At 38.9% G+C, this 24,814-nt stretch overlaps 2 protein-coding genes across 5 annotated transcripts in view; both read left to right on the top strand.

Moving 5' to 3' along the window:
• Positions 1–2,415, top strand: part of opn4a (opsin 4a (melanopsin)) — a 42,882-nt gene extending 40,467 nt beyond the window's left edge. For both annotated transcript variants that reach the window (XM_010870243.3, XM_034292587.1), the window contains exons 10-11: positions 52–120; positions 707–2,415. In XM_010870243.3, coding sequence (XP_010868545.3) covers positions 52–120; positions 707–931 — 294 coding nt within the window. In that variant the 3' untranslated portion in view covers positions 932–2,415. The remainder of the gene's footprint in view (positions 1–51; positions 121–706) is intronic.
• A 9,190-nt stretch (positions 2,416–11,605) lies between these two features.
• The window catches only part of LOC105010707 (LIM domain-binding protein 3), a 35,076-nt gene continuing 21,867 nt past the window's right edge, over positions 11,606–24,814 (top strand). For all 3 annotated transcript variants that reach the window (XM_010870240.4, XM_010870239.4, XM_010870238.3), the window contains exons 1-2: positions 11,606–11,716; positions 11,859–12,048. In XM_010870240.4, coding sequence (XP_010868542.1) covers positions 11,953–12,048 — 96 coding nt within the window. In that variant the 5' untranslated portion in view covers positions 11,606–11,716; positions 11,859–11,952. The remainder of the gene's footprint in view (positions 11,717–11,858; positions 12,049–24,814) is intronic.

The raw sequence follows: 24,814 nt of genomic DNA, 5'->3' as shown, positions 1-24,814 counted from the left end.
TCACTCATAATAGCCATAATGAACCTTTGAGTCCTGCATGTGTATTTTCAGAACTCTTATGATGTGAACGACATCTCCATGACAGACGTGGGACTCAGTTACCATGTCTTGCCTTCCACTGTAAGTACCTTTAATGAGCCAGCAGTGTTGATCAATTCCTTTTGTTTCCTTATTGACTATTGTGACTTTCCATTACAAATAGACAACAAAGCAGCATTGATGGCCTATCGAACCCTGGCTGCATTACTGTCTGCATTACTTAACAAATCTTCCTGTCTTCTCTCTGAAGTCCATCGAGGTGATAAAGCTGCCAGTCTCCATCATACGGTGGTCTCTGCAGTAGCTCTTTTTTTGCCTAAGTTCTGTTGAGTTTTGACAGATCCAAACTCATCGTTGTGCAGCCAGACCGGGTATAGTCATGAGGAAACTGCAGGCCTGCGAACGGCTCAGAGCTACTGTACAGGGCTAGACATGTGGCCACTTTAATTTGTATTCATTACTGAATGTGTCAGATTAGAAGAGCAGTGGCTGATTACAATGACTTGAGACAGACTTTCATACTAAACTGTGGAGACAAATGGAAATAGATCCAAATGCACATCCAATATTTGTCTTAAAGTACCAATCAATTGGGTGCAAAAATCAATAATTTGTCATTTAAAGTCCATTTTAGGTTCTCATCTCACCCTCTGTTTGACTTTGATAGGCAGCTGATTTGCCGGAATTCACCTTAACAAGAGGACTGATCAGCCGGATCCCCAGTATAGTCATCACCTCAGAAACCAGCCCATTCTTACCCGTCCTTAGGGCCGGTTCCCATGGTTCCTGTACCAGGCCAGTCAGTGACAGTGAAAGGGTTTTGAGTGTTGAGCAGGGGTCAACACTTCCTTCAAACTCCTCCAACAGTGACACCTCGACCGCTCTCATCTGATTTCCACTTCCCCCAGTATGTGTGGTGAGCAGTACTGTATATGATCATTTACAGTGTCCATGCAAAAACATGCAACTTATCTACAGATCAAGCTAACCCTCTTGTCAATGTTTTTTTTACTGAAACATTTTTGTTTTGGTTGCTTTGTGGTCCCAGACAATGTGTAGACCTGTGGTTTGTTAACTGAGCACTTTGAGTTGTCAGCCGTGACAGCATAGCTCACATCAGTATTTACCTTTTCTCCAGGAGTGGATGAGCTTTTATGGGTCAACTGAGAATAAACGTCAGTAGATTAGGTAAAGGTTAGAAAAGGTTAGGTTTAGGTATTAACATTAATATTACCTTTCACAACAAGGTTAGAGTCAACCTGGCTAAGCATTGTCACACAGCAGCTTCAAACCTGTTTTAAACTTTTCAAAAAAAATCTCCAAGCCCAAGTCTTTTCCTCTTAGATCTGCGAGAAGCAGGTGGCTGAAACAGATGAAACAGATCTGTTGTTTGTCATAATGGAGTCATGACAGGAAAAGTCAGAGCTGAGGTGAAGAAGGCTGAGGGATATCTTTGCTGGGAGTCACAGAGCGCTGCTGGTGTTTGATGGAAATGTCAGGCTGTCTAGGGTATTGATTGAGGTTCTTACTGTGGATCAAGGCTTTAGTAAACACAGATTTCATCACACAGGGCATAGGCTTTCAGGCTCATTGACTGTTAGGAAGTGTTGGATGTGTAGCACTATAAATACACAACTACATGTTTTTGTGCAAGACAGACTCCCTCTGGGGGCAATACAGTATTATTTTGCAGAAGTTACACATTGTAGCTATTTTTCCTGTGGACAAATTGTCAGATTTAGAAGTCATATTTGGCTTACAATATGTAGTTGTGTCCAGTACACTGTTAGATGTGATTGGTTCATGGGCAGCAGTTTAGTAGGTTAACAGAGATACCATGTAAACAAACTAATGTTGACAGGTGTTACTGTGTTTTTATGGAAGGAAATGGACTGGCAGTCTAAAGGAAGCATTGGTTGGGAGTCAGAGAATAATTGATAGCACATGTAATGAGTACAGAAGAGGTATTTATAAGTATACATGCTTTGTGCAGATATGTAGTGTCTGTTATCTTATGCATTATCATCTCCTTTTGGGATTATGCTTGTAATTAAGCTGTGTCTTTCTAAGACTTCTTTTTTTTTACCAGTTAGTATTAAATTAAAACATACCTAAAATATCCACACTAAGATGATCATACATATTTAATATCTCTTCCAATGGGGTCTTTCTTAATCTAAGTCATGGCAGAATCAGTACCGTAAAACAAATTATGGAGCGAAGTGATTCAAGGGCACAGTTCAAATAATGGAAAAGTAAAAACTCCTTGTGCATTTAAACTTCAAAATGATCTAAGAGAATGTTAAATCTGAAGAAACCCTTTCTAAGTTCTCCATTTTCAATTGATGACATTTTTTAATCAGTTATTTTATGTGTCTGCATATATACAGTATCTCACAAAAGTGAGTACACCCCTCACATTTTTGCAAATATTTCATTATATCTTTTCATGGGACAACACTGAGGAAATGACACTTTACTACAATGTAAAGTAGTGAGTGTAGAGCTTGTATAACAGTGTAAATTTGCTGTCCCCTCAAAATAACTTAACACACAGCCATTAACGTCTAAACCGCTGGCAACAAAGGTGAGTATATCCCTAAGAGAAAATGTCCAAATTGGGCCCATTTACCCATTTTCCCTCCCGGGTGTCATGTGACTCGTTATTGTTACAAGGTCTCAGGTGTGAATGGGGTGAGTGTGTTAAATTTGGTGTCTTCACTCTCACACTCCCTCATACTGGACACTGGAAGTTCAACATGGCATCTCATGGCAAAGATCTGAGGATCTGAAAAAAAGAATTGTTGCTCTACATAAAGATGGCCTAGGCAATAAGAAGATTGCCATGACCCTGAAACTGAGCTGCAGCACAGTGGCCAAGACCATACAGCAGTTTAAAAGGACAGGTTTGACTCAGAACAGGCCTCGCCATGGTCGACCAAAGAAGTTAAGTGCTCAGCGTCATATCCGGAGATTGTCGTAGACGTATGAGTGCTGCCAGCATTGCTGCAGAGGTTGAAGGGGTGGGGGGGCCCCCTGTCAGTGCTCAGACCAAACGCCGCACACTGCATCAAATTGGTCTGCATGGCTGTGGTCCCAGTAGAAAGCCTCTTCTGAAGATGATGCACAAGAAAGCCAGCAAACAGTTTGCTGAACACAAGCAGACTAAGGACATGGATTATTGGACCAAGATAAACTTATTTGGTTCAGATGGTGTCAAGTGTGTGTGGCGGCAACCAGGTGAGGAGTACAAAGACAAGTGTGTCTTGCATACAGTCAAGCATGGTGGAGGGAGTGTCATGGTCTGGGGCTGCATGAGAGCTGCCGACACTGGGGAGCTACAGTTCATTGAGGGAACCATGAATGCCAACATGTACTGTGACATACTGAAGCAGAGCATGATCCCCTCCCTTCGGAGACTGGGCCACAGGGCAGTATTCCAACATGATAACGACCCCAAACACACCTCCAAGACGACCACTGCCTTGCTAAAGAAGCTGAGGGAAAAGGTGATGAACTGGCCAAGCATGTCTCCAGACCTAAATCCTATTGAGCATCTGCGGGGCATCCTCAAACGGAAGGTGAAGGAGCGCAAGGTCTCTAACATCCACCAGCTCTGTGATGTCGTCATGGAGGAGTGGAAGAGGACTCCAGTGGCAACCTGTGAAGCTCTGGTGAACTCCATGCCCAAGAGGGTTCAGGCAGTGCTGGAAAATAATGGTGGCCATACAAAATATTGACCCTTTGGCCCAATTTGTACATTTTCACTTAGGGGTGTACTCAGTTTTGTTGCCAGCGGTTTAGACATTAATGGCTGTGTGTTGTGTTATTATACAAGCTGTACACTCACTACTTTACATTTCTTCAGTGTTGTCACATGATAAGATAAAATCAAATATTTACAAAAATGTGAGGGGTGTACTCACTTTTGTGAGATACTGTATGTTGCACCGCTTTAATTTAATGAATCATTTTAAATCTGTTGAAAGTGTCCATAAAGTCAATGTGAATGTGTTGTAGAATGTGCATCTGATGTCCCCATGCTACGGGTGACAAAAAGGGATATTTTTGTTGATTGTACCTTAGCTGTTGAAAAGCTAACCAAAACATGGGTGACTACAGAGTTTCAATACCAGTCATTTTAATATTACTTAGGGCAAAGTATCAAGGTCTGATACTCAAAATATTGATCAAATATGGCAACATGGATTTGTTTTTCAAATATGAAATAATGGAATGCAAAGAGGAAAAAACCCTGATCATTAAGCTGTCAATTTCAATAGGACTACTACCCTTTTACACAGCACTCTCATTGAAATCATAACACACACACAGCAAATACATCTAAACATGTGGGCACAATCAGAATGTGCAAAAGATCAGGTAAAAGGATGCATGTTAGTGCCAGGTACTGTATGAACAATGGTATTGTGTCATTGAGTGGCCAGAGAGATTTTAGTGTTTACAATTAGTACCAGATGGAGAGGGACTGAAAGGTGGATTCAATGCATTCCCAATGATGAGAGCTCATTTCTTCATCCATTCTTAATACCACAGACATGAAAGTATTTCTAAAATGAATTCAATAACAGTATGTTTGCCAAAGAAATGTTATTCAGTCTGTATTCAATTGTAATAGATTGTTGTTCTGTAATAGTGGTGTTGAACTATAAAGCAGGTGTTTCTTAATACATTTGTTCATCTGTATTTGCATTGTTGAAAGGCATATTGTGGCAAGTTATAATGTTTGGAAATATATGTATATTTAAATTATTGTAATAAAACATGTCACTTGTAATACATCCAGTGTTGTTATACTTTATTTTTCTTATTGTGAACTATATCTAACGTTGCAGTATGTGGCTTTTGTGTAATGTGTTTGACATCATTTCTGCCACTTCTGACTACTTAGCCATCTCCCTTCTATGAGACGGCAGCTACAGCTAAGCCCAAACAAAAATCTTCTCTCTCCTGGCACCCAAATGGGGGAGCCAGCTCCCAACAGACAGAGTCCCTACCCTGTTTCAGAAAACTTCTGAAACCCTCACTAAAATATCAAAAGTAACTCCAGAGCACCCCCGCAAGGAGCATTTTAGTGAGTGCGGGACTTTGTAACTCGAAACAAAGACATATGTTTACTACAAATATTTGTGGTGTCATCACATTTGAGTTTTTTTCAGCCTCTGTCCCTCTACATCACTGAGTTACCTCCCTGAAGGTTCCACAGTTCTAAGGAGGCTATTGTTGGACGGACACACACACTTCCTGTACATGCAACCGCGAACTGGTACCCATAGAGGCCTTCCCAGAAACCTCTGAGCTCCTGAGCTAGGGTGGTTGGTGGGTGGGAGTAATGAAATGTCAGATTGAGGACTACAGTAATTGGACATTTTGGACTGAAGAATCAAGGACATCAGGTGACATCTCTGTGTGCCCTGTTTGATAAGGTTACAGGAAGTAAGCAAAAAAGAAGAAATAGGCAATTATTCACCGAACACAGATATTGTTCTGAAAAACTAATTATGTTCTCTAATTTATTAGACCTGTCATTTCACACACATTTTGAGCCTTCTTAGACATTTTTAAAGGTCAAGCAGTGTCCTTTCAGACAGATTCAAGTTTGTATATTTTATCTGTTTCACACCTACAGTGGGGAGAACATGTATTTGATACACTGCCGATTTTGCAGGTTTTCCTACTTACAAAGCATGTAGAGGTCTGTAATTTTTATCATAGGTACTCTTCAACTGTGAGAGACGTAATCTAAAACAAAAATCCAGAAAATCACATTGTATGATTTTTAAATAAATAATTTGCATTAATTAATTCTAGACTCAGAAATACCTCAAAGCAGGTATTTCTGAATCTGGAAACTAGACAGTATCAGAGACTCAATACACAAAAACATCGTTTTTTTCATTATTTCAGCACCAATGGAAATCCAAGATTTAAGGTTATCAAATTCCTTAATTACAGCATTTTTTTTTTTTTATGTTTTTACAGCTTTTATAACGAGGTGGAAAAATACTGTGGTACTGAGACCTAATTCCCTCGTTTATTTCCTGGTTGATAAAATTCGGCACAGCTCATAAAATTCTTTACAAAAACGTAATATTTCAGGAAATCACTGTGACATCTAAAATGCATTTTTACATTTTCAAATATCCAAAAAGAACAATTGTACAGTTGTTCTATGCTTGTCAACCAAAAGTAAAATAATATCTTCATATAAACCGTTGGTGTTTTAAGCTAACTTGCACAAGGTGGGAGAACAAATACAGCCATTGTTAGCAATTGTTCGTTGACCACACAGTTGCTATATACACACAGACACAGTAACAGAGTGACAATTTTAGCACACATACTCAGGGATTGTCAGTATTGCTCGTTATTCGTTATTTACATAATTACCGTGTATCATCGGACATACAAGTATATAAAGGAAGACTGTCGCTTTAATAAGTCCACTTTAATGAAAATCCCCCGTCCCCCAATCTCCTGGGCGCTGACGTAGCTCAGGCTCTCTGGAATCGAATAAAGACTGCCCCGAATGACAAAAATTGGTTCCTCGCAGCGACACGGAAGACGGAGAGAAGATCCGCAAATAACAACGGCAGGTAGTAGCCTATAGCCGTCAGCTTGTTTAGAGTGCTTACCGTGAGCAATGAACTGACTGGAAAATGAAGCAGTTGTAGCTCCTAACAATAATCCTTGTTGGTCGCCATTGGATGCAACAGGTTCACTGCAAGGGACCTGTTTGTTTGTCACAACAGCCATGAACCTGCACTTGCTCTCGTTTTGCATTGCAAGAGATTTAACTAAAAATCCCCTTCATTTATCAGGGAATCGTTTACATAATGACACTGTCAAATGGGATTGGGATAGAGTCACCTGTAACTAGAATTGATTGATCATTTTCTCACCGCTGGGTGCGAGCGTTTACTGGACAACTACCTGTGTGCACGCAAACTTTATTAAATAACCTAGTTCTAAGGTTATCACATTTTGAATAAGAAAAATGTACTGGCAGTAAGGAATTTCATATTGTCTTTCTCCCTTTATTTGTTCAATCTGAAATCCCTTCACGATTTAGCCTGTATGTCTAGATATAACGTGGTATGCCTTGCATGTTTTGGATTAAAAAAATAAATATTATTGAGCTTATTAGTGCTTCACAGTTTATTTTAATATTTTTCAGCAACATAAAATCTAAAATGTATCTCTAGCTATAGGCAGAAAGGTTAAATTAATTGGACAAGTCTTTCCATTATTATTGAAAAAATAAATGTAACTTGACTATATGACTAAAGATTATAAGGGTTCACCAAGGCAGTAGTAATTGAATCCAGTCAAAGGAAGCAGATAGAAGTGCTTTCCTATGCCCAAATCAAAACATCTGTTCATCAGGTGAAAACAGTCCAGAGTTGCACTATTGGGAGAAGACTGACCTTCCTTGTTTGTTATGTATTTCAATCTGAGACGCCCACCAATAAATTGGTGAGGTTGTGCAAAAAAGGTAATAAGCCATTGGATAATATCTAACCAAGCAGATTTTCAAAGCCAGTGAGACATTTTCAGAATATCGTTCTGTCTCTGGCCCAGCCCATGTTTGTCGGGAGCCATTGTGTTAGGTTGTTTTTGCGACAGGGTTGTCCTTGGGGAGGTGTCCTGATCATGAGTGCTTTCAGAGAAGTAACTAATGTTTGTGGTCAATACATGCCTTTCGTTATCTGATGAAGCCATCTCATTTTGGATAACCTCACAGGCTGTCAAATGTCCGTCACTACTCAACTGATATGGGTTGCTATTACAAGACTGGATGAGAGGCACTGTAACATTTGTTTACAACAGCCTTATGGTTTTGCATACATCAGCTAATAGCTGTGTTCATTCTCAGCATGTCTTTATTTTAACTAATTGGATTATTATAGTCTTCTATCATAACCTGTCCCTTATTGTAGTTGACTAAATCTATATTGCATTCTAGCTAACAAAATACCTCAGACACTAAGGTCTTTATTATAAACTTAAGTACAACCCCGTTTCCAAAATGTTGTAAAATTGAAATATTAACAAAATGCAAAGATGTGCAAATCATTAAAACCCTATATTCAATAGAAAATAGTGCAAAGACAACATATCAAATGTTTCAACAGAATTTTTTTTATTGCTCCTTGAAAAATATATAACCACTTTGATGGCAGTGACACATTTCAGAAAAGCTGGGACAGAGGCAATGAAATACTGGATAAATTGTATAATACAAAAAAAGAACCTGATGGAACATCTCACAACTAATTTGGTTAATTGGCAACAGGTCAGCAACATGATTGGATATAAAAAGAGCATCCCAGAGAGGATGAGTCTTTCAGAAGTAAAGATGGGGAGGGTTTCACCACTCTGTGAAAGACTGCTCAGGCAAATAGTGTAACAATTTAAGAATAATGTTTTTCAATGTAAAATTGCAAAGAGTTTGGGGATCTAATCATCTATCGTACATAACATCATTAAAGAGTCAGAAATCTCTGTTTGCAAGGGATAAGGCCGTGATCTTCAGGCCCTCAGACAGCACTGCAATAAAAACAGACTTGATTGTGTAGTGGAAATCACTGCATGGGCTCACAAACACTTCTGAAAACCATTGTCTGTGAACACAGTTTGTCCATGCATCCACAAATGCAAGTTAAAACTCTACCATGCAAGGAAGAAACCATATTCAAACAAGATTCAGAAATGCTTCTGTGTTCTCTGGGCCTAACCTCATTTAGGATGGACAGAGGTAAAGTGCTGTCCTGTGATCGGTCAAATAAAAATTTGACGGGAATTATGGATGCCGTGTCCTCCAGACACAAAGGAAAGGGATAATCTGGCTTCTTACTAGCGCACAGTTCAAGAGCCAACATTTGTGATGGTATGGGGGTGTATTAGGGCACATGGCATGAGTAACTTTTGGGAAGTTAACTTCTGTGTAACTTCACATCTTTGAAGGCACCATTAATTCTGAACAATATATACAGGTTTTGGAGCCACATATGCTGCCATCCAGACAACAACTTTTTCAGGGAAGACCTTGCTTATTTCAGCAAGACAATGCCAAACTACATACTGCATGTATTACAACAGCATGGCTCCGTAGTAAAATAGTCTCGGTGCTAAACTGGCCTGCTTGCAGTCCAGACCTGTCACCCATTGAAAACATTTGGTGCATTATGAAACAATAAATATGACAAAGGAGACCCCGAAATGTTGAGCATCTGAATTCCTATATCAAGCAAGAATGGGAAAACTTTTTACTTTCAAAACTACAGCAATTTGTCTCCTCAAGTAGATTGTTTGTTAAAAGACATTAAATAAACATGCTCCTGTCCCATCTTTTTTGAAAAGGGTTGCTGGCATCAAATTTAAAATGGGCACATTTTTTCTAAAAACAATAAAACTTCTCTGGTTCAACATTAAATATAGGGATAAATAATTTGCACATCATTGCATTCTATTTTTATTTGCATTTTACGCAGCATCCTGACGTTTTTGGAAATGGGGTTGTAGATCATCTTTTTGATAACATTATACACATATTTAAGACAAGAGAGACATATTATAATTGTGTTTTATGCTTCACATTTGTGCTGCTCTTCAAGCAATGAGGAAGTAATAACTGGATAAAAAAATTCACAATTTGACTAATGTCATTGGTGTAGATAAAACTCTCAATTCAAGTGTAATTAACAAAGAACAAATAGTTGTGGTATGTACATGGGCAATATACTGCTGAGAACCTGAATACTGCCCTTGGCTGTGGTATTTTCAGATTTGTGTAGTGTGTGTCATGGTTTAAGTGTCGTCAAAGACATCAGACGGAATAACTTCCAGAGAGTTCTAGAGACACGGATGATGAGAGTATTGCTCAGAGCTTGTTGGGACCGGCAGGAATAGGCCGACTGGCAGTTGTTAACCACACTAAGTTCCAGGGAGGGCACCCGACACACTGTACCCCCCTAGGATGAACCCTTCTCAATGTGTTAGTCCTGGATCGTGTGTGTGAGAGATCCTAGGGGGGATACGGTGACAGTGGGTTTAATAACACTGGCATGTAGACACCAAGTCGGAACCCCTCGTTTTGATCCCACGATGACTCATGGCTATTTGGAGGACTTATAGACACGCCCCATCAGAATTCCGAATCCCCATCGTTGACTCCTGCTGAGGACAACCGTGAGCTGCACCTTAATCTCCCGTGGACAGATTCTTGTGAGCAAATTAAACGGTGGGAATCTGTCTAAGCAAAGTGATTCACAAGCGAGCAGCGGTAGTTATACTCTGGGTTTTTGTTTACGGACGGTTAGACAACATAGCCACAAAGTCAAAGTTGACTGTGGTGTAAATCTTCAGGTAAAGTGTTTAATCATTAACACGGACATAAGCGTAAGGGAGGGATGTACCCAATAGTTTTTCTTGCTAAGATCGGAGTTTGCTTCCTTTTTTTTCGCAGCTGTTGCTAACGGTGTTCCGCGGCGGTCAAGCACGAAATTACAAACTATATAACAGAGATTATATGCGTTAACACCAATAAACACACGCACAGACAGACACAGTCTGGCGTTTACTTATAGGTATAACTCCTGCAAAAAGGTCACCCTATTTCAGCAATTGGAAATGATGCTCCACTGTAGTCTGGTCCACTTATCCCTCCCAGACTCCCTGAAGAGTCCTTCAGTGGAGAGAATGACGGCTGAAAATGTCCAACGGTTTCTTTCATCGTCTGCACTCTTTCCAGCAAATTCTTCCATATACAAAGAGGTCTAAACTTAGTCTATGCCTCAGTTGGGTCTGTCAACCAAATTAGGCTGGGTCTGGGAGCAGGGAGTATGCCCTTAATGATTATCTCTTGTCCTGTGTTGTGTCAGTACCCTCACTCCAACACACTACACTCTGCCTGTTTTATTGTACCAGGCCATCGCCATGTGATCTAGCCTTTTACTTTCTCTTAAGTACACAGCGTGTAAGTCGTACTCCCATAGAAAATAATAGAGAAAAGTAGACAGCATGTATAGTTGAGCCCAGAGGGAGATTCACTGAGGCAATCTCCATTTGAAGAAGTAAGAAGAAAGGTCAAAGGCTCATCAGGAAAGGTCAGCCATTGAAGTTGGAAGTTTCACCCAGTTGACTTGATTCAAATGGTGGAAGATCTCTATAGTGCTGACCGTGCCTGAATGGCATTTTAGAGGTCTCTATGGGTATGGCCCAGTTGTCAATACTGTTTCTGAGTGCTGTTGTAAAGTTGCGAAGTCAGATGCAGCAGGTGGAGCTACCAGGACATTAATTAGATGTTTCCTCAAGCCACCACTAGCATTAGGTGTTAGGAGACAGTTTCAGGAAGACCCTAGTTCTGTTAGGGAGGTCTAGAAAAATCTGTTGGCCTAGGAAGGGGCTATATTAGCCCTGTGAGTCATGGCAGGCCTAATATACTGGGTGTCCCCTTGCATGCCATATAAGGGACCCCCCCCCCCCCCCCCCCCACACACACACACACACACACACACATACTCTCACACACAATACCACTCTGCAATGCTTTCTGCAGAGGGGTGGCTATTCTTAGGCTGTCACTTCAGCACATCTGAGCAGGCAAGACTTCTTTTCCTCTGACTCTCCACGCTTCCTCTTATTATTTCAACAGGTGTGAACCACGTCTTTGTTTATTGCTGCAGTGATTTGGTTTTTCATTTGTGTTCTGTCTCATTTATCACTTTGGAGATATTGCTTCTTTTTGAATCCACACGGTTATTTTAGGTTTTTTTTATCTTTTTTTCTGCTTTCAGAGGCTACGTAGGCTCCTGTCCCAGCCCCTTTGACGAAACAATTTTGACTTTGGAAGAAGAATAAACCAAACAAGAAATCAAATCTTCTGTAAGAATGAGCACCTACAACATTACTCTGAGTGGGCCAGCCCCATGGGGCTTCCGATTGCAAGGAGGCAAGGACTTCAACATGCCCCTGACCATCTCCAGGGTAAGCGCCTGATTTCATCCTTTTCAGAGTAAACACACCATTGTTCATTCACACATAATTCAACCCTTATCCTGTGAACCTTTACTTGAATTAAAACAGTCACAAAGCAAAAAAGTGGTTGTGGCTTGATTATCCCATGTTCTTTTCTGGGAGGGACAAATCTCTTGATATAATGTCAACTAAGAAGACAAATCAATCAATATTCTTAGAAGATGTGTTCGTAGAAGAAAGAGCGTAAAGAGGCTGAAATAATAGGATGTGTGTGAAGCCTGTGTTTCTTAATAAGTGCATCTTTATACGTGCATAACTCACTTGTAGATGACCTTTACAGTAAGTTAGGCCCGGCCCCTATGTATGTATGTGTGCGTGTGCATGTGTGTCTATCTGTGTGTGTGTGTGGCTCAGCTCAAGCTGAAGAAAGTTGGATGTGCTCCTCACTAAAATCATACAATGGCCTTCAGTCGCTCCTCCACAAAAGGCCTGAGGCCACAAAATCCTGTGGTTTTGTGGCTCTCCCATTATTGTTCCAAGGTGGCACAGAACAGAAGTCATGGACCAGTCTTTTTGCCGGACCGCGTAAGCGGAGCCGGCTAAGAAGACGAATGACTCTTACTGAGTGAGTGAGTGCTCAGCTACCTCTTGTTAAGTAGCGTAGCGGTTATAGAAGCGGACTTGTGAACTATAGGTCCCGAGCTCGTATCTCCTCACAGGCGAAGTGGAGTAAACATTATGAATTATTCCGTATAGATGAAAACGTCGCTGGCTTAAACTGAAAATGTATACGGTTATATTGCGACTGTTTCTGGCATGGAATAGTTCATCTTCAGTCCCGCTAACAATTGCTCAATTCTTATGTTTATTCCTAGGAAGTAGATACTGGTAAGCCTATTACTGGATAATAAGCTGTTAAAACGTCCAGTGGCAAAAGCAATTCAGTTCATAGAAGCAATTTGTGTTGGAGGTAAACTAAATAAGAAACTTAAGTCAGTTTAACACAATCCTCAATGGAGTCTAGTGACTGCTGAAACATGTAATGCCGTGGGGTAGTGGTTAAAGACAGTGCCTCTCATGTGGAAGACCTAAGCTCGAATCTATTGAGAGCATCAACGTTTATTAATTATTTCTTGTAGATTCCAGGATTCTGGAATGAAATGAAATAGCTTTGGCAGACTCGCTAGCAATTGCTCAATTCTTATGACTATTCCAGTAAGTTAGTAGATACCGGTAAACCTTATTACTGGCTAATACGCTGTTAAAACGAATGCAAATGCAATACATAGCCGCTATTTGTGGTGAAGGTGAACTTAGTAAGAAACGTTAGTCAGTTTAACTGTATCAATGTCATTCACCATGGCCAATTAACTATTATAAAAGCCAGTGGCGAAAGAGGCTCTGTTCATAGACACAAGAGGCTATACTGACACCCATTGAACATAGAGCTCTGTGGTGTAGTGGTTAATGATGCAGCCTTTCATGTGGGTGACCCGGGTTCAAAACTCAAGGTGGTGACTCTTTCTTTTGCAGGTCGGCTGAACTAGGCTTGTTTAGCCTGCCATGGGTTTTATTTTTTCACTTGGAATGGAATGTAACGATTCATAGCTACCATGTCTGATAAAGTCTGTGTGACTACTAAGAGCTTAGTAAAACGGAGCCCATAGACACAGTTTCTAGCGCATAGCCAACTTTGTAGGAGTTGTTTTGTGTCTTATGTCTGACTTAATTTGCATAAAAAGCTTCTGTTCTAATAATAGTTTTTTATTTTCATTTTTATAAGTTAATTATTTGTAAAACTGAGACCATTCACTATTATTTCTAGAGAAAATTTTGCCCTAACCTGTTAGTCACAGTGACAATGCACTTTCATTTGAGGTGCGTTCTACAGAAGAGAGGCAGACGTTTGCCAGAGATCAATAATACATTTATTATTATTTACTCAACCTATAATCCCTCCTGATCAAAGTTTCATATCAAGTTGCAAAAAGTGTATAATTGTGAAGTGGTTTAGCTGTAACCATTGGTAAAACCATTCTTTCTGATCTTCAGAAGGTTGTTAAGGGTTTGGGTCTATACGTGTGTCATGATTTGGTCTAGGTATACATGCGTAGTCCTAGCCTGAACTTTCTGTAACTCAGTAAACCTTTACTGGATTCCTGTGAGTGCGGGCCTTCAGTCTGTAGCCCAGGAGCACAAGGTCCAGTCAGTCAGCGCTCCAACAGGTGGGGGGAGACATCCGCCTGCCAAGGGCTGCTACTCATCTCTTCCCTCTAAAAATACTCTGTGTCCCACTGGTTGCTGATTGTTTGGGTGGTCTGTGACGGATGTCTTTTTATTTCAGAGATAGAGCGAGAGAGAATGTGTGTTGTGCAGCCTGCTGTGTGGATGATCAAGAGGGAGGTTAGGGGGATGGGGTTGGGGTTGGGAAATGTCAGATGAACGAGCTGCTGCTTGTGTCGCTCACAAGCAATATTCTGCTGGAATTTACACATATGGCTACTTTTGTGGTTCCAATGACCCAGCTATGTAAGAGCGGTAACTACATTAAACCCCAGACTTAGGGAGTGGGAAATAGGTCTGGTACTGTAGAATGGATTCTGGAGACAAAGATGTGTTCTATAAGATGTTCTGTGTGCAGGAGGTTGACATCTCAACTGAGAATGACATATCTGCTGGTACATCTGAAAATCATCATGATAACAGTAATGAATATGAAATGTCTGTCTTTCTGTGGTTCAGGCCCAAATGGCATTCAATCATGAGACCACAGAAGACTTTGGGGCTGTTAGTTATTCCTATTTGTTTTGCGTGCTTGGCTGGAGTGTGTTAGTTTGGCATAGGCATATTTCAGATTATACTGTATAGGCAAATGTATTTCCTAGATGGTATGAACCTAAAACTATACTACAGTATAATATCAAGCAGAAAAAATAGTTACCTCACAAATTGGGTTTGAAAGTTTTCCAGTCATTCTCCTTTAAAAAAGTGTTTTTGCGATTGTTACATTTCCTTGGTTATACACACTCTTTCATTGAGTGGAGAAGATTAATATTCACTTTCAGAAATAATTTAATGTCATGCAGCTGTCTCTGTCTCTTCCTCAAAAAACAGATTCATGTCAGGTTACTTGAAAGTGTGATTCACTAATAAATCCCCAAATCTTTATTGAGTGTTCTGAATGACATTTACTTTCAAACTAGACAGCCATTACAAACTACTGTGGCTTTTGTAAGATGCCTGAGGAAAATGTCAGCAAGGAGATCCACAAACCCGCAAACAACATGTCCCTAGCAAACCTCTGGAGGCTGGTGAGGATAACAGCACTGTATTGAGTTCCAAATGTATGGCAGCTGGTTGTTATATGGCCCTGCGTTGCCTTTTAGGACCCCATGGCTTGCAATGATTCATGCTATCGGGACATTTATCAGGATTTGGAAAAGTGATCTCATACTTTGGGCTTTACTTGAGCTTCTACTGCCCCCTTGTTTACCGTACACTAACATCAAATAATTAACAACCTTTTTTATAATTATATTATTTATTATTATATATTATTGTTATTTTGAATGACTATAGTTGCTTAGAAATGTTTTTATTTAACAAGTTATTTAATATTCTGTATCTAAAACATGGCACAATCTCAGCTTAAGCATCTGTTTTGTGGCCATGGCTTTCTGAACAGAGTAGGTAATAGGAAATAGAGTGGGTAACACATGTACAATCCCTTTGTCATCTTCACAAGTAGATAAATTCCGCAATGTAAAAAGTCTTGTTTGAAACCAATGTAAATGAGGCAAATTAAATGTAATCATGAAGGAATCCATGTGAACTATTGGATCTATTTTAGACTGTTAGCATTTATAAAGAATAGATAGACATGTGAAACAGTAACTATGCACCCTGGAAAGATGTCTCTGTTTTACATAATACTAAAAGATTCTACTTTTTCAATAATGTATTCATTGAAAATCTACAGAAGTGCATTTTCATTTTGTTAAAAGAAGTAAGTGCTCCCTTAGCTTCAATAACTTAAATAACTTGATTGGCTGAAATAACCATTTCTTGTTGTAACTATCACTCTCTTACATTGACTGGGTGGATTTTTTGCCCACTCTTCTTCACGGTACTGCTTCAGCTGTCATGTTCCAGGTCTTTTTTGCATGCACAGCCTGTTTCAAATCCCCTCAGATAATGTTGGTTGTTGATTCTTTTTGAGCCATTCTGTTGTAGCTTTGCTTTTGTGTTTTGCATCATTGTTTTGACCTACGTCGGCCTAAGACCTGAGTCGGCCTTGAGGCAGAAAATGCTTTAAGGTTTGTATGAGGTTCTTTTGTTCAAAGGCATTGTTTTGTTCTTGTCAAACGTCATAATTTAGTTTTTTTCTACCAGGTTTGGTCTAGGAAACGTCAGTCATGTCTAGATATAGTTTTTTTAAGAAGAGGCTTTTTCCTTTCTGACCACCCATGTAGGCCATGTTTGTGCTGTCTTTTTCTGATAGTTCATACAGACACAGTGACATTGATTGTGGCAAGAGAGGCCTTTGGGTCTGATGTTACCATGGGGTTGTTAAAGATTTCTGTCTATTAACTTTTTCCACATAAGGAAATACATTTCTGTTTATATTAATGGGATAAATGGTTACAGTGTTGTTACAATGTTTTTTGTCAATGTTTTGTATATGACATCTTTCCCTGTACTTACTTTTTCACAAGAAGTATAAACACATTTAAATAAAGTAATTATTATTCACACTCAAAATAAAACTGTGTAAACCCACAAACTTGAACGATCATAATAAACTATTTTCTCCTTTTATCAGGCCAATACTGCTACAGTTTGAGAACAGCAGTTTCACATAGTAATGACACATTTTTGATTTTATTATAAGATTGCATGGATATCAGGACAATCTCATGTCAAATAATTAAAAGAAATACCAGATGCTGTATAGTCTAAAATCCTTTCCAATGTGTTCTCCAATATTATATACCATCTAAAAAGGCTCAGTGTTGCTGTGGTTGCAACACAAGGGTGCTGGGGTATTACACAATACTTTCTTTGATATGTTGTATTATTCCAAAATAAAAAAATTTCAGCATACAGCACCTTTAGTAAACGTTGCCCATAATTGTTGATGTAACTGTAGCCCCAGAATATTGTTTTACAACTATCTTTTATCTGATCTGTAATATTTTAGTAAATTATGTTGATGGCTCAGTGATGTAATGTCAGTTTTCATGTCTGATGCATATTTAAAATGAGTTTTTTTTTTATTATAAAAACAACATTCACTGAACTCTTCCCTCCTTTATAGGAGTATGTTCTTCATGAGTCATGTTACTGAGGGTGACTGTCTCCACCTAAAATCTGTTTAATGCATAAAAATGTAGATATGATCCTGAACTGCATTATGTTTTTATTTAGTTTTATGAATTACATTTGTGTATGTGTTATGTTTTATGATATTTGCTGGGGCTATAGAAAGTCTACATAACCTTAAAGCCTTTCACCCTTTGCAGTGTCAACGCCTCAGATTGTAATGTATTTAAATGTATCCACATTATTATTATTGTGAGATTAAATTAAATATTAAAATACAAAACATATAATTGGTTATGCCTCCAGGCCCCTGATTTAATTCTTGGTGGAAGGACCTTTGGCAACTATTAGAGCACTAGCTTTGGCTGTGCTAAAAGGTGAACTTCTTTTTTTTCAGATTTTCCTCAAGCAGGTTTATTTTTTTGAATGTATTTATTTATTCAGTAGAAAAGCGAAACATTTTGTGATATTGTCTTGCAATATCGATTTTCTGAACAGGATACATTTGATTTCCAACTAAGAATATCTATAAAGAAACTGGATGTTACGAATTGTAGAAAATCTAATAGTTTAAAAGAAATCTATTGTTTTTCCACTTTTGCTTTACTAAAATGCGTAAACCTCTTTCTTGATATATACACAAACAAGAAAATATGGTTAAAAATGCATAAACAACTTTCTTGGTATATACACAAAACTAGAAAATATTGTTAAAAATGCATTAATTATAATTATAAAGTAAAGAAATCTCAAATGTTTGTAGTAAGTAGAAATTGCATAGGAAGTAGACAACATTTTCCCAACACATTTCAGCTGGTCAAACAGATTACCTAGAGAAGGATCAGCTTCCCAATCATCGCTCAGTCAGCACATTTATTCTGTTTGACTACCCTAGACAGTGGCCGAAGATGTTGAGTTCTGCTTTTCGGAATAGTATTTCTTTCAATTGTCCTGGTTATCTAACACGAGGGCTGGGTTGACAGTTTTAGTCAACACTTCCTGGCTCCGGTATGTTGTGGTGGTTATTCCTTATGGCATTCTGTCAGCCGGTGTGATTGAAATTGACAAGTGAACACAAATCGCCTTGAGTGGATACGAGGGCAAATATGGCTCTGAGTCATTGCCTCAGAAACTGAACCTTGTGTTTGGGATGCGACCCTGCTTGTTACAAGACAAATTTGACAAGAACCAGTTCATTCATTTAAAGTAACTGAATCCAGGCAGTGCTTTATCTCCATGTTAATATGACCATAGATATTACCAGTGTAGTTTGCCCTCCCCTCACTGCCTACATTACATTTTAAATGTACATTTGAAACTATAGCAGACGCTTTTCTACAGAGTGACCTACAGGAGAAATGTGGGTTATGTGCTTTGCTCAAGGGCGCTACATTGTTCCCTTTTTCGCCTGAGGGATTCAGTTTTCGGCCATGTGCTCAAACCAGTAGGTTGTCGGCTTGATGCAGTTTGTACCCATTGAATTTAGTGTGAGATTGGAATTCATTTGACTCCGTGCCATACATAAGGACTTCAAGTATAGTTTTATGGGTTGTGTCTTCCTCCTTTACCTCTAGCTATCCATAAAGCCCTCTGCAACTGTAACTGCAACTGTAAACCGTGTGTAAATGAATAGCGCAGGGCAGTGTGTACAGTAACTACTGTTAGACGGGGCCCATGTCAAGTACATCTCGCTACCAGAGTGGCTACATGGTTTTAATACACAGAGTATCCATATAGAAACCTTTGAGTGTAGCAGGCAGAAGATCGAGGTTCTGAGCTGTTAGTCTTGCAGGCCCCTGCATTCCACTACCCCCCCCCATCCACCCAGGCCTGTGGTATGAGCGCCGGCAGTGGGGGTTGCTGACAGGCAAGGCTGTTTTTAGCTGGTGGCTGAAGGTCAGCACTGCTCGGGCAGATTGGGAGGGCTATAGATACCAGCAGTGCAAACCCCTCTCTGGTACCTTCCTTCCCTGCTTCCATGGGCCCAGTGCAGGGATCCAGGAACCAAGTGGGAACTTAAAGCCTGGGGTTCCCAGTAACTCAGCCTCTTTTTACATTACCTTGGTGACAGCAGTGGGTCAGTGTCTTCTGAAACCTATGATTGCTGTGTTCCCGTGGGCTTATGGATAAGACTGAGAGCTGTTCTGTACTGCTCACCTGCGTAGAAACAGTTAGGCTTTTCCAGGGCCAACTCTCAGGCTGGTGGGTAATGCAGGGCGGGGTGTGTTTTAGGGACAGGGGGTATCAGGTCCCTGTGCATTCATTACAGGGTGTCAGATTCTTTTTCGTGGTTGTTAGCAGAAACTAACCCGTGGGGTTTATTCAAGCACCAAGTATTCAAGTATAAGACATTAGCAATGGTCATCAACACTTTTTGGAAGTTTAATAAACAATTAAAGGAAAATGAATGGGTGAAAATACTCCTTTTGGAATAGCTAAATATCATCAGTTGATTATGAATGGAGTTCGACATTTGAGTGGAAATAACATTTCAAATCCTTTTTTTATGCTAATATATTTCTGTTAGTTTATCAGGAATTGTTGGTGGTAGGTGCCTAGTTTTAACCTCATACAGACTGTGTGTATTTGCAAATGTTAATAAATGAATATAAAGGATAGGAATTGGAGGGCTAAGGTGGCCGGAGGCCTGACAGCAGTGCATCTGAACAGTAATGAAAAGGTTGCTAGATTGAATTTCCCAATCTTGCAAGGAGGGAAAAATCTGTGTTTCTGTCCCTAAGCAAGACATTTAACCCTAGTTCCTCAAAAATGATTTAGAAGTAATCCTAGTCTGTTACCACAATGAGAGCAGTGCAGCTTTTCCAAATAACCAGCTGCACACTGTAACCTAATTCTGATTAGAATTGTGATTGGCTGTCATATGGGCAACAATGTGAGATCAACATTTTAGAACAGTGTGTTTTTGGAGGAGCCTGGCCGTTTAAATGGGGTGATCAGGTGACTGAAGTGTACCTTTTTAAGTGACATTTTGTTTGGACTGTTGGTGGAATTGACGGCTAGGGGAATTCTTCTTAAATTGTCATTCACATCATGCTTTGTCCAGGCCTACATTTGTGTAAATTGGCTGGTACATTATTACTGTTAATTACTGTTGTAACTAAAACATGGTACAGCCTGGGTTTTTCTGGCAGTCTCAAATGAATTGCTTGGTTTTAGATTACACCTATACTTATGCATAATTAATGTTTGTGAGACCGGTCATATTATACAAACCCGATTCCAAAACTTATATATAATTCACAATAGAATATAGATAACATATAGAATGTTAAAAGTGACACATTTTGTAATGTCATGCCAAATATTGGCTCATTTTGGATTTCATGAGAGCTACACATTCCAAAAAAGTTGGGCCAGCCTGCAGTCCAGATCTTTCACCCATAGAAAACATTTGGCGCATCATAAAGAGGAAGGTGTGACAAAGAAGACCTAAGACAGTTGAGCAACTAGAAGCCTGTATTAGACAAGAATGGGACAACATTTCTATTCATAAACTTGAGCATTTGTCTCCTCAGTCCCCAGACGTTTGCAGTCTGTTATAAAAAGAAGAGGGGATGCCACACAATGGTAAACATGGCCTTGTCCCAACTTTTTTGAGATGTTGATGCCATGAAATTTAAAATCAACTTATTTTTCCCTTAAAGTTATACATTTTCTCAGTTTAAACATTTGATATGTCATCTATGTTGTATTCTGAATAAAATATTGAAATTTGAAACCTCCACATCATTGCATTCTCTTTTTATTCACAATTGTACAGTGTCCCAACTTTTTTGGAATCTGTATGTATATATACCGTATTGGTCCGAATATAAGAAGTTTTTTGCCCTGGAAATATGTCTGAAAACGTGGCCTCGTCTTATATTCAGCGTCTATACATATACTTGATGATGGATCCATGTTCTCATTCTGTTTACACCAAATTCTGACTCTACCATCTGAAGAAATTTGAAACCTCCACATCATTGCATTGTGTTTTTATTCACAATTGTACAGTGTCCCAACTTTTTTGGAATCGGGTTTGTACTTGTAGTGCTGGTTTTTGTCAATGGCTTTCATTTCAGTACTTCTAATATGTAAACACTGACACTGTATTAAAAATCATTTTGATTGAATTGTGCAAATCCTACACCCTTCAAAATAGCATTTCTATATATTTTTTGATGATGTTTTAATTCCCGTACTCTGCTTTCCATTAAGCTCATTTCAGCCATTACAAGGGTGAATTTGACAGGTCATCACATGGTTGCTATGTTAATGGGAAAAAATTTATGGAAACAGTTGCAAGAGTGAAATGAAAGGAATTAATCCACGGAAAAGTGGATTTTGTAACTTTCAAAGGAATTGGTACTCTGGTTGTCTGGTCATGCTCCTTGCTGTTTTATGGCTTGTGAAACTATATATATTTTTAAATGGTGTAAATTAACCCTAAATGGGTCCCAGACAAAATACATGTCCCATGTCATCAAATCAACTTACATTAAAAAACTGAAATTTAGTGGCTAACTGAGGTTTGATAGAGATTCTATTTATAGATAATGGACATAGACACAACATATTATACTTCCAGCCCAAAATGGGAGGTTTCAAAAATTTTATCAGCAAAATTCCCCAAATGCATCTTTAAGCTTGTACTAGAAAGAGAACTGGAGATTAACAGTTGGACACCGAATGAAATACTGCTTAAAACAGCAGATGCAGACCTTCCCACTTTATTAACCAGTTTTATTAATGAATGCAAAAAGCCTTTCATGTACTGTCAACTTAAATTATCTTGAGAAAAACTGGTTGGATTGTAATATGCATTATTAATGTTTAACATTCACACATGGGGTGCATATATATGTCCAATTCCAAACACAAATTAAACAAATCATAGGCTGTGATATGATTGTTGGACCTTCCTTCTTGTGCTGGCAGTCACTCTTTCCTTAGCTACTCCATTTCTGACTCTGTTGCTGCTCTTCTCATAGACCTCCATCTCTTTCCCGGGCTTTCTTTGCTGCGCTCACTTTGCCCATTACCCTCTTTCTTTCTCTATGCTCTCTTTTCCCACTTCTCTCCCATTCTTTCTCTCTCTCCTGCTCTCTTTTTCTCCCTCTCTCTTTCTCACCCTCTCTTTTCCTCTCATTGGCTCTCTCTCACCGTGTGGATTTTGCCTGGCCTATAGAACAGGTCCACCCTTTGTGTGTTGTGAGTACACAGGAGATTTGGGCCAGCATATCACCCAGCCATTCACCCAGATATCAATAGACCAGAGTTGGGGTTGTGGGTTAATACAGGTTTTTTGAGCCGGTTTGTAATCCACTCCTCGCCCTCTTAAACCCTTTGTCTCCTTTTCCTCCTGCTTTTGGCTTTATGGGACCAGTGAGAAACAAATGTTTCAATGCATTTGACAGGGTGAAATTCTACTGATTTATGAGAGAGTTTCACCATTGAAGTAACTGCATTTTATTTTCAAAAAACCAAACAGCCCGTTGTCTGTTTAACTCCAGCGACTGGTAGCAGTGTAATGACTGAGGCTTCGGGTTGCCATTACTGTTCGACATTCAAAGTTACGTGACGGTAATTTGTAGGGGGTCAATAGTAACTGGTTCAGTCCTGAATTATGGTAGATCAATTTTCATTTACAACATTTGTGACATTTTTGCATTTAGTTTTGGAGGAAAAAAGAAATATAACATTAGATTTTTATCTGAAAGACAACAAATCTCGGGAGACTGTACTTCCTGCCCGGTCCTTTCCCCTCCCCTGCAAAGTACTACAACATTGGCGCCTAACTGTTCTTGATAGCTATCTGCATGCCTGTATTAAATTAAGTTATTCTGGCTAGTTAATTAATATTTTGCAGTACAAACGGTGGCATCGTTCATGAAACTAATGACCAGATTTAGTGGAATGTTTCGAGAGCATGAATTTAATTGTGAAATTAAATTATAATAATAAGTTATTTCTACATTCTACATAAGGTTTTTTAATTATTTGTGTTTTTGCCAGCTGGGATAACCATGAAGGTAAAGCCTATCATATTCAAAACATTGTAATTACAGTTGCCTATTTTTAACCTGCTAGCTGACAGAACCGGTATTATCTTGTCAAATAGAAAATGTGAATCGGAGAAAGTTATTTCTACGGGTAAATCTATGTCAGTTAGGGCTGCAACAACGAATTGATAAAAATCGATAATACCAATAATAAAAATTGTTTGCAAAAAATTTCACTTTCAGTTATTTGGGTCTACACGAGACGCAGTAATAAAACATTTAGAAAGATGGCAGAGCCTGAGATGGGGAGGATACACTGAAGGGAAGTCACGTGCGACTAAAAATGTTAAAAGTTTGGGACTACTTTACGTTGAAGAATTAAATGAAAACAGTTATTTTGCAAAACAGAACTTTCATAGTACGGGAGGAGGAATGTAAATGCATGAGCAATTTAAGAGACCACAAGTTGCAGCCTTGATGACAGAAAATGGGGAGGGCTCATCAGGGTATGTTAATATAATACAAAACATGAATTTTTAAAAAATAAGATACTGCATTTAATCAACAGAATAATCGATTTATCAAATAGTTGTAAGTTGCAGCCCTGATGTCAGTTATTTTTATTCACATCCAAATTCACATAAAAAAATCATTACACACCTGCCATAATTTAAAGTGACTCTGATTAATCACAAATAAACAGAAAAATCTTGGAGGGGGAAAAATTAAAAATAAAACCTTACAATAACCTGGTTGCATAAGTGTGCACACCCTTTGTTGAAGTACCTTTTGATTTTATTACAGCACTCAGTCTTTTTGGGTAGGAGTCTATTAGCATGGCACATCTTGACGGGGCCTTATTTGCCCACTCTTCTTTGCAAAAGTGCTCCAAATGTTTTCAGGGGTGTGTAGAGCTTTTATATCCACTGGGTTTTGCATCAGCCAAATTAAACGCTAGAGCACTTCTGCATTTGCTTGAAAGTAATACAGCCTGACATGGATCAATCACATGGACATGATCAAAGGTGGTGTTTTAAGAAGTATATTTTTTTGTTTATATTTTTCTTTCATATTTTGTTAGGGAAGTGGTATCTACATTTGCTTTATAAATGACGTATACAGAGGATGTCAATTGTAGCATGAAATTCAAAGTTGCTCATTCTAGGTAGTGTTGTTGATATATTTTTATCCACCTATTAGATATCCAAATGTAAGATTTAAACAAAATGGTGTCATTATCATTATCGTATTATCTAATTTAGAGTTTCCCACTGGAGAGAAAGCACCAGGTCCTCTACAATCATATACAGTCATTTTAAGGTATTAACATCATTAGATAAAACTGAAGAACACATTATACTGCTAAAAACAAAATATATTTGAATGGCTTTCTTTGATTTTATTGTTTTTGTATCATATTAAATAATTTAATATAATAAAAATTGCAT

The sequence above is a fragment of the Esox lucius genome, chromosome 6, assembly GCF_011004845.1.
Source record: "Esox lucius isolate fEsoLuc1 chromosome 6, fEsoLuc1.pri, whole genome shotgun sequence".
NCBI classification, from domain to species: domain Eukaryota; kingdom Metazoa; phylum Chordata; class Actinopteri; order Esociformes; family Esocidae; genus Esox; species Esox lucius.
The sequence above is the reverse complement of the archived record's forward strand: the minus strand, read 5'-3'. Positions and strand labels throughout refer to the sequence as shown.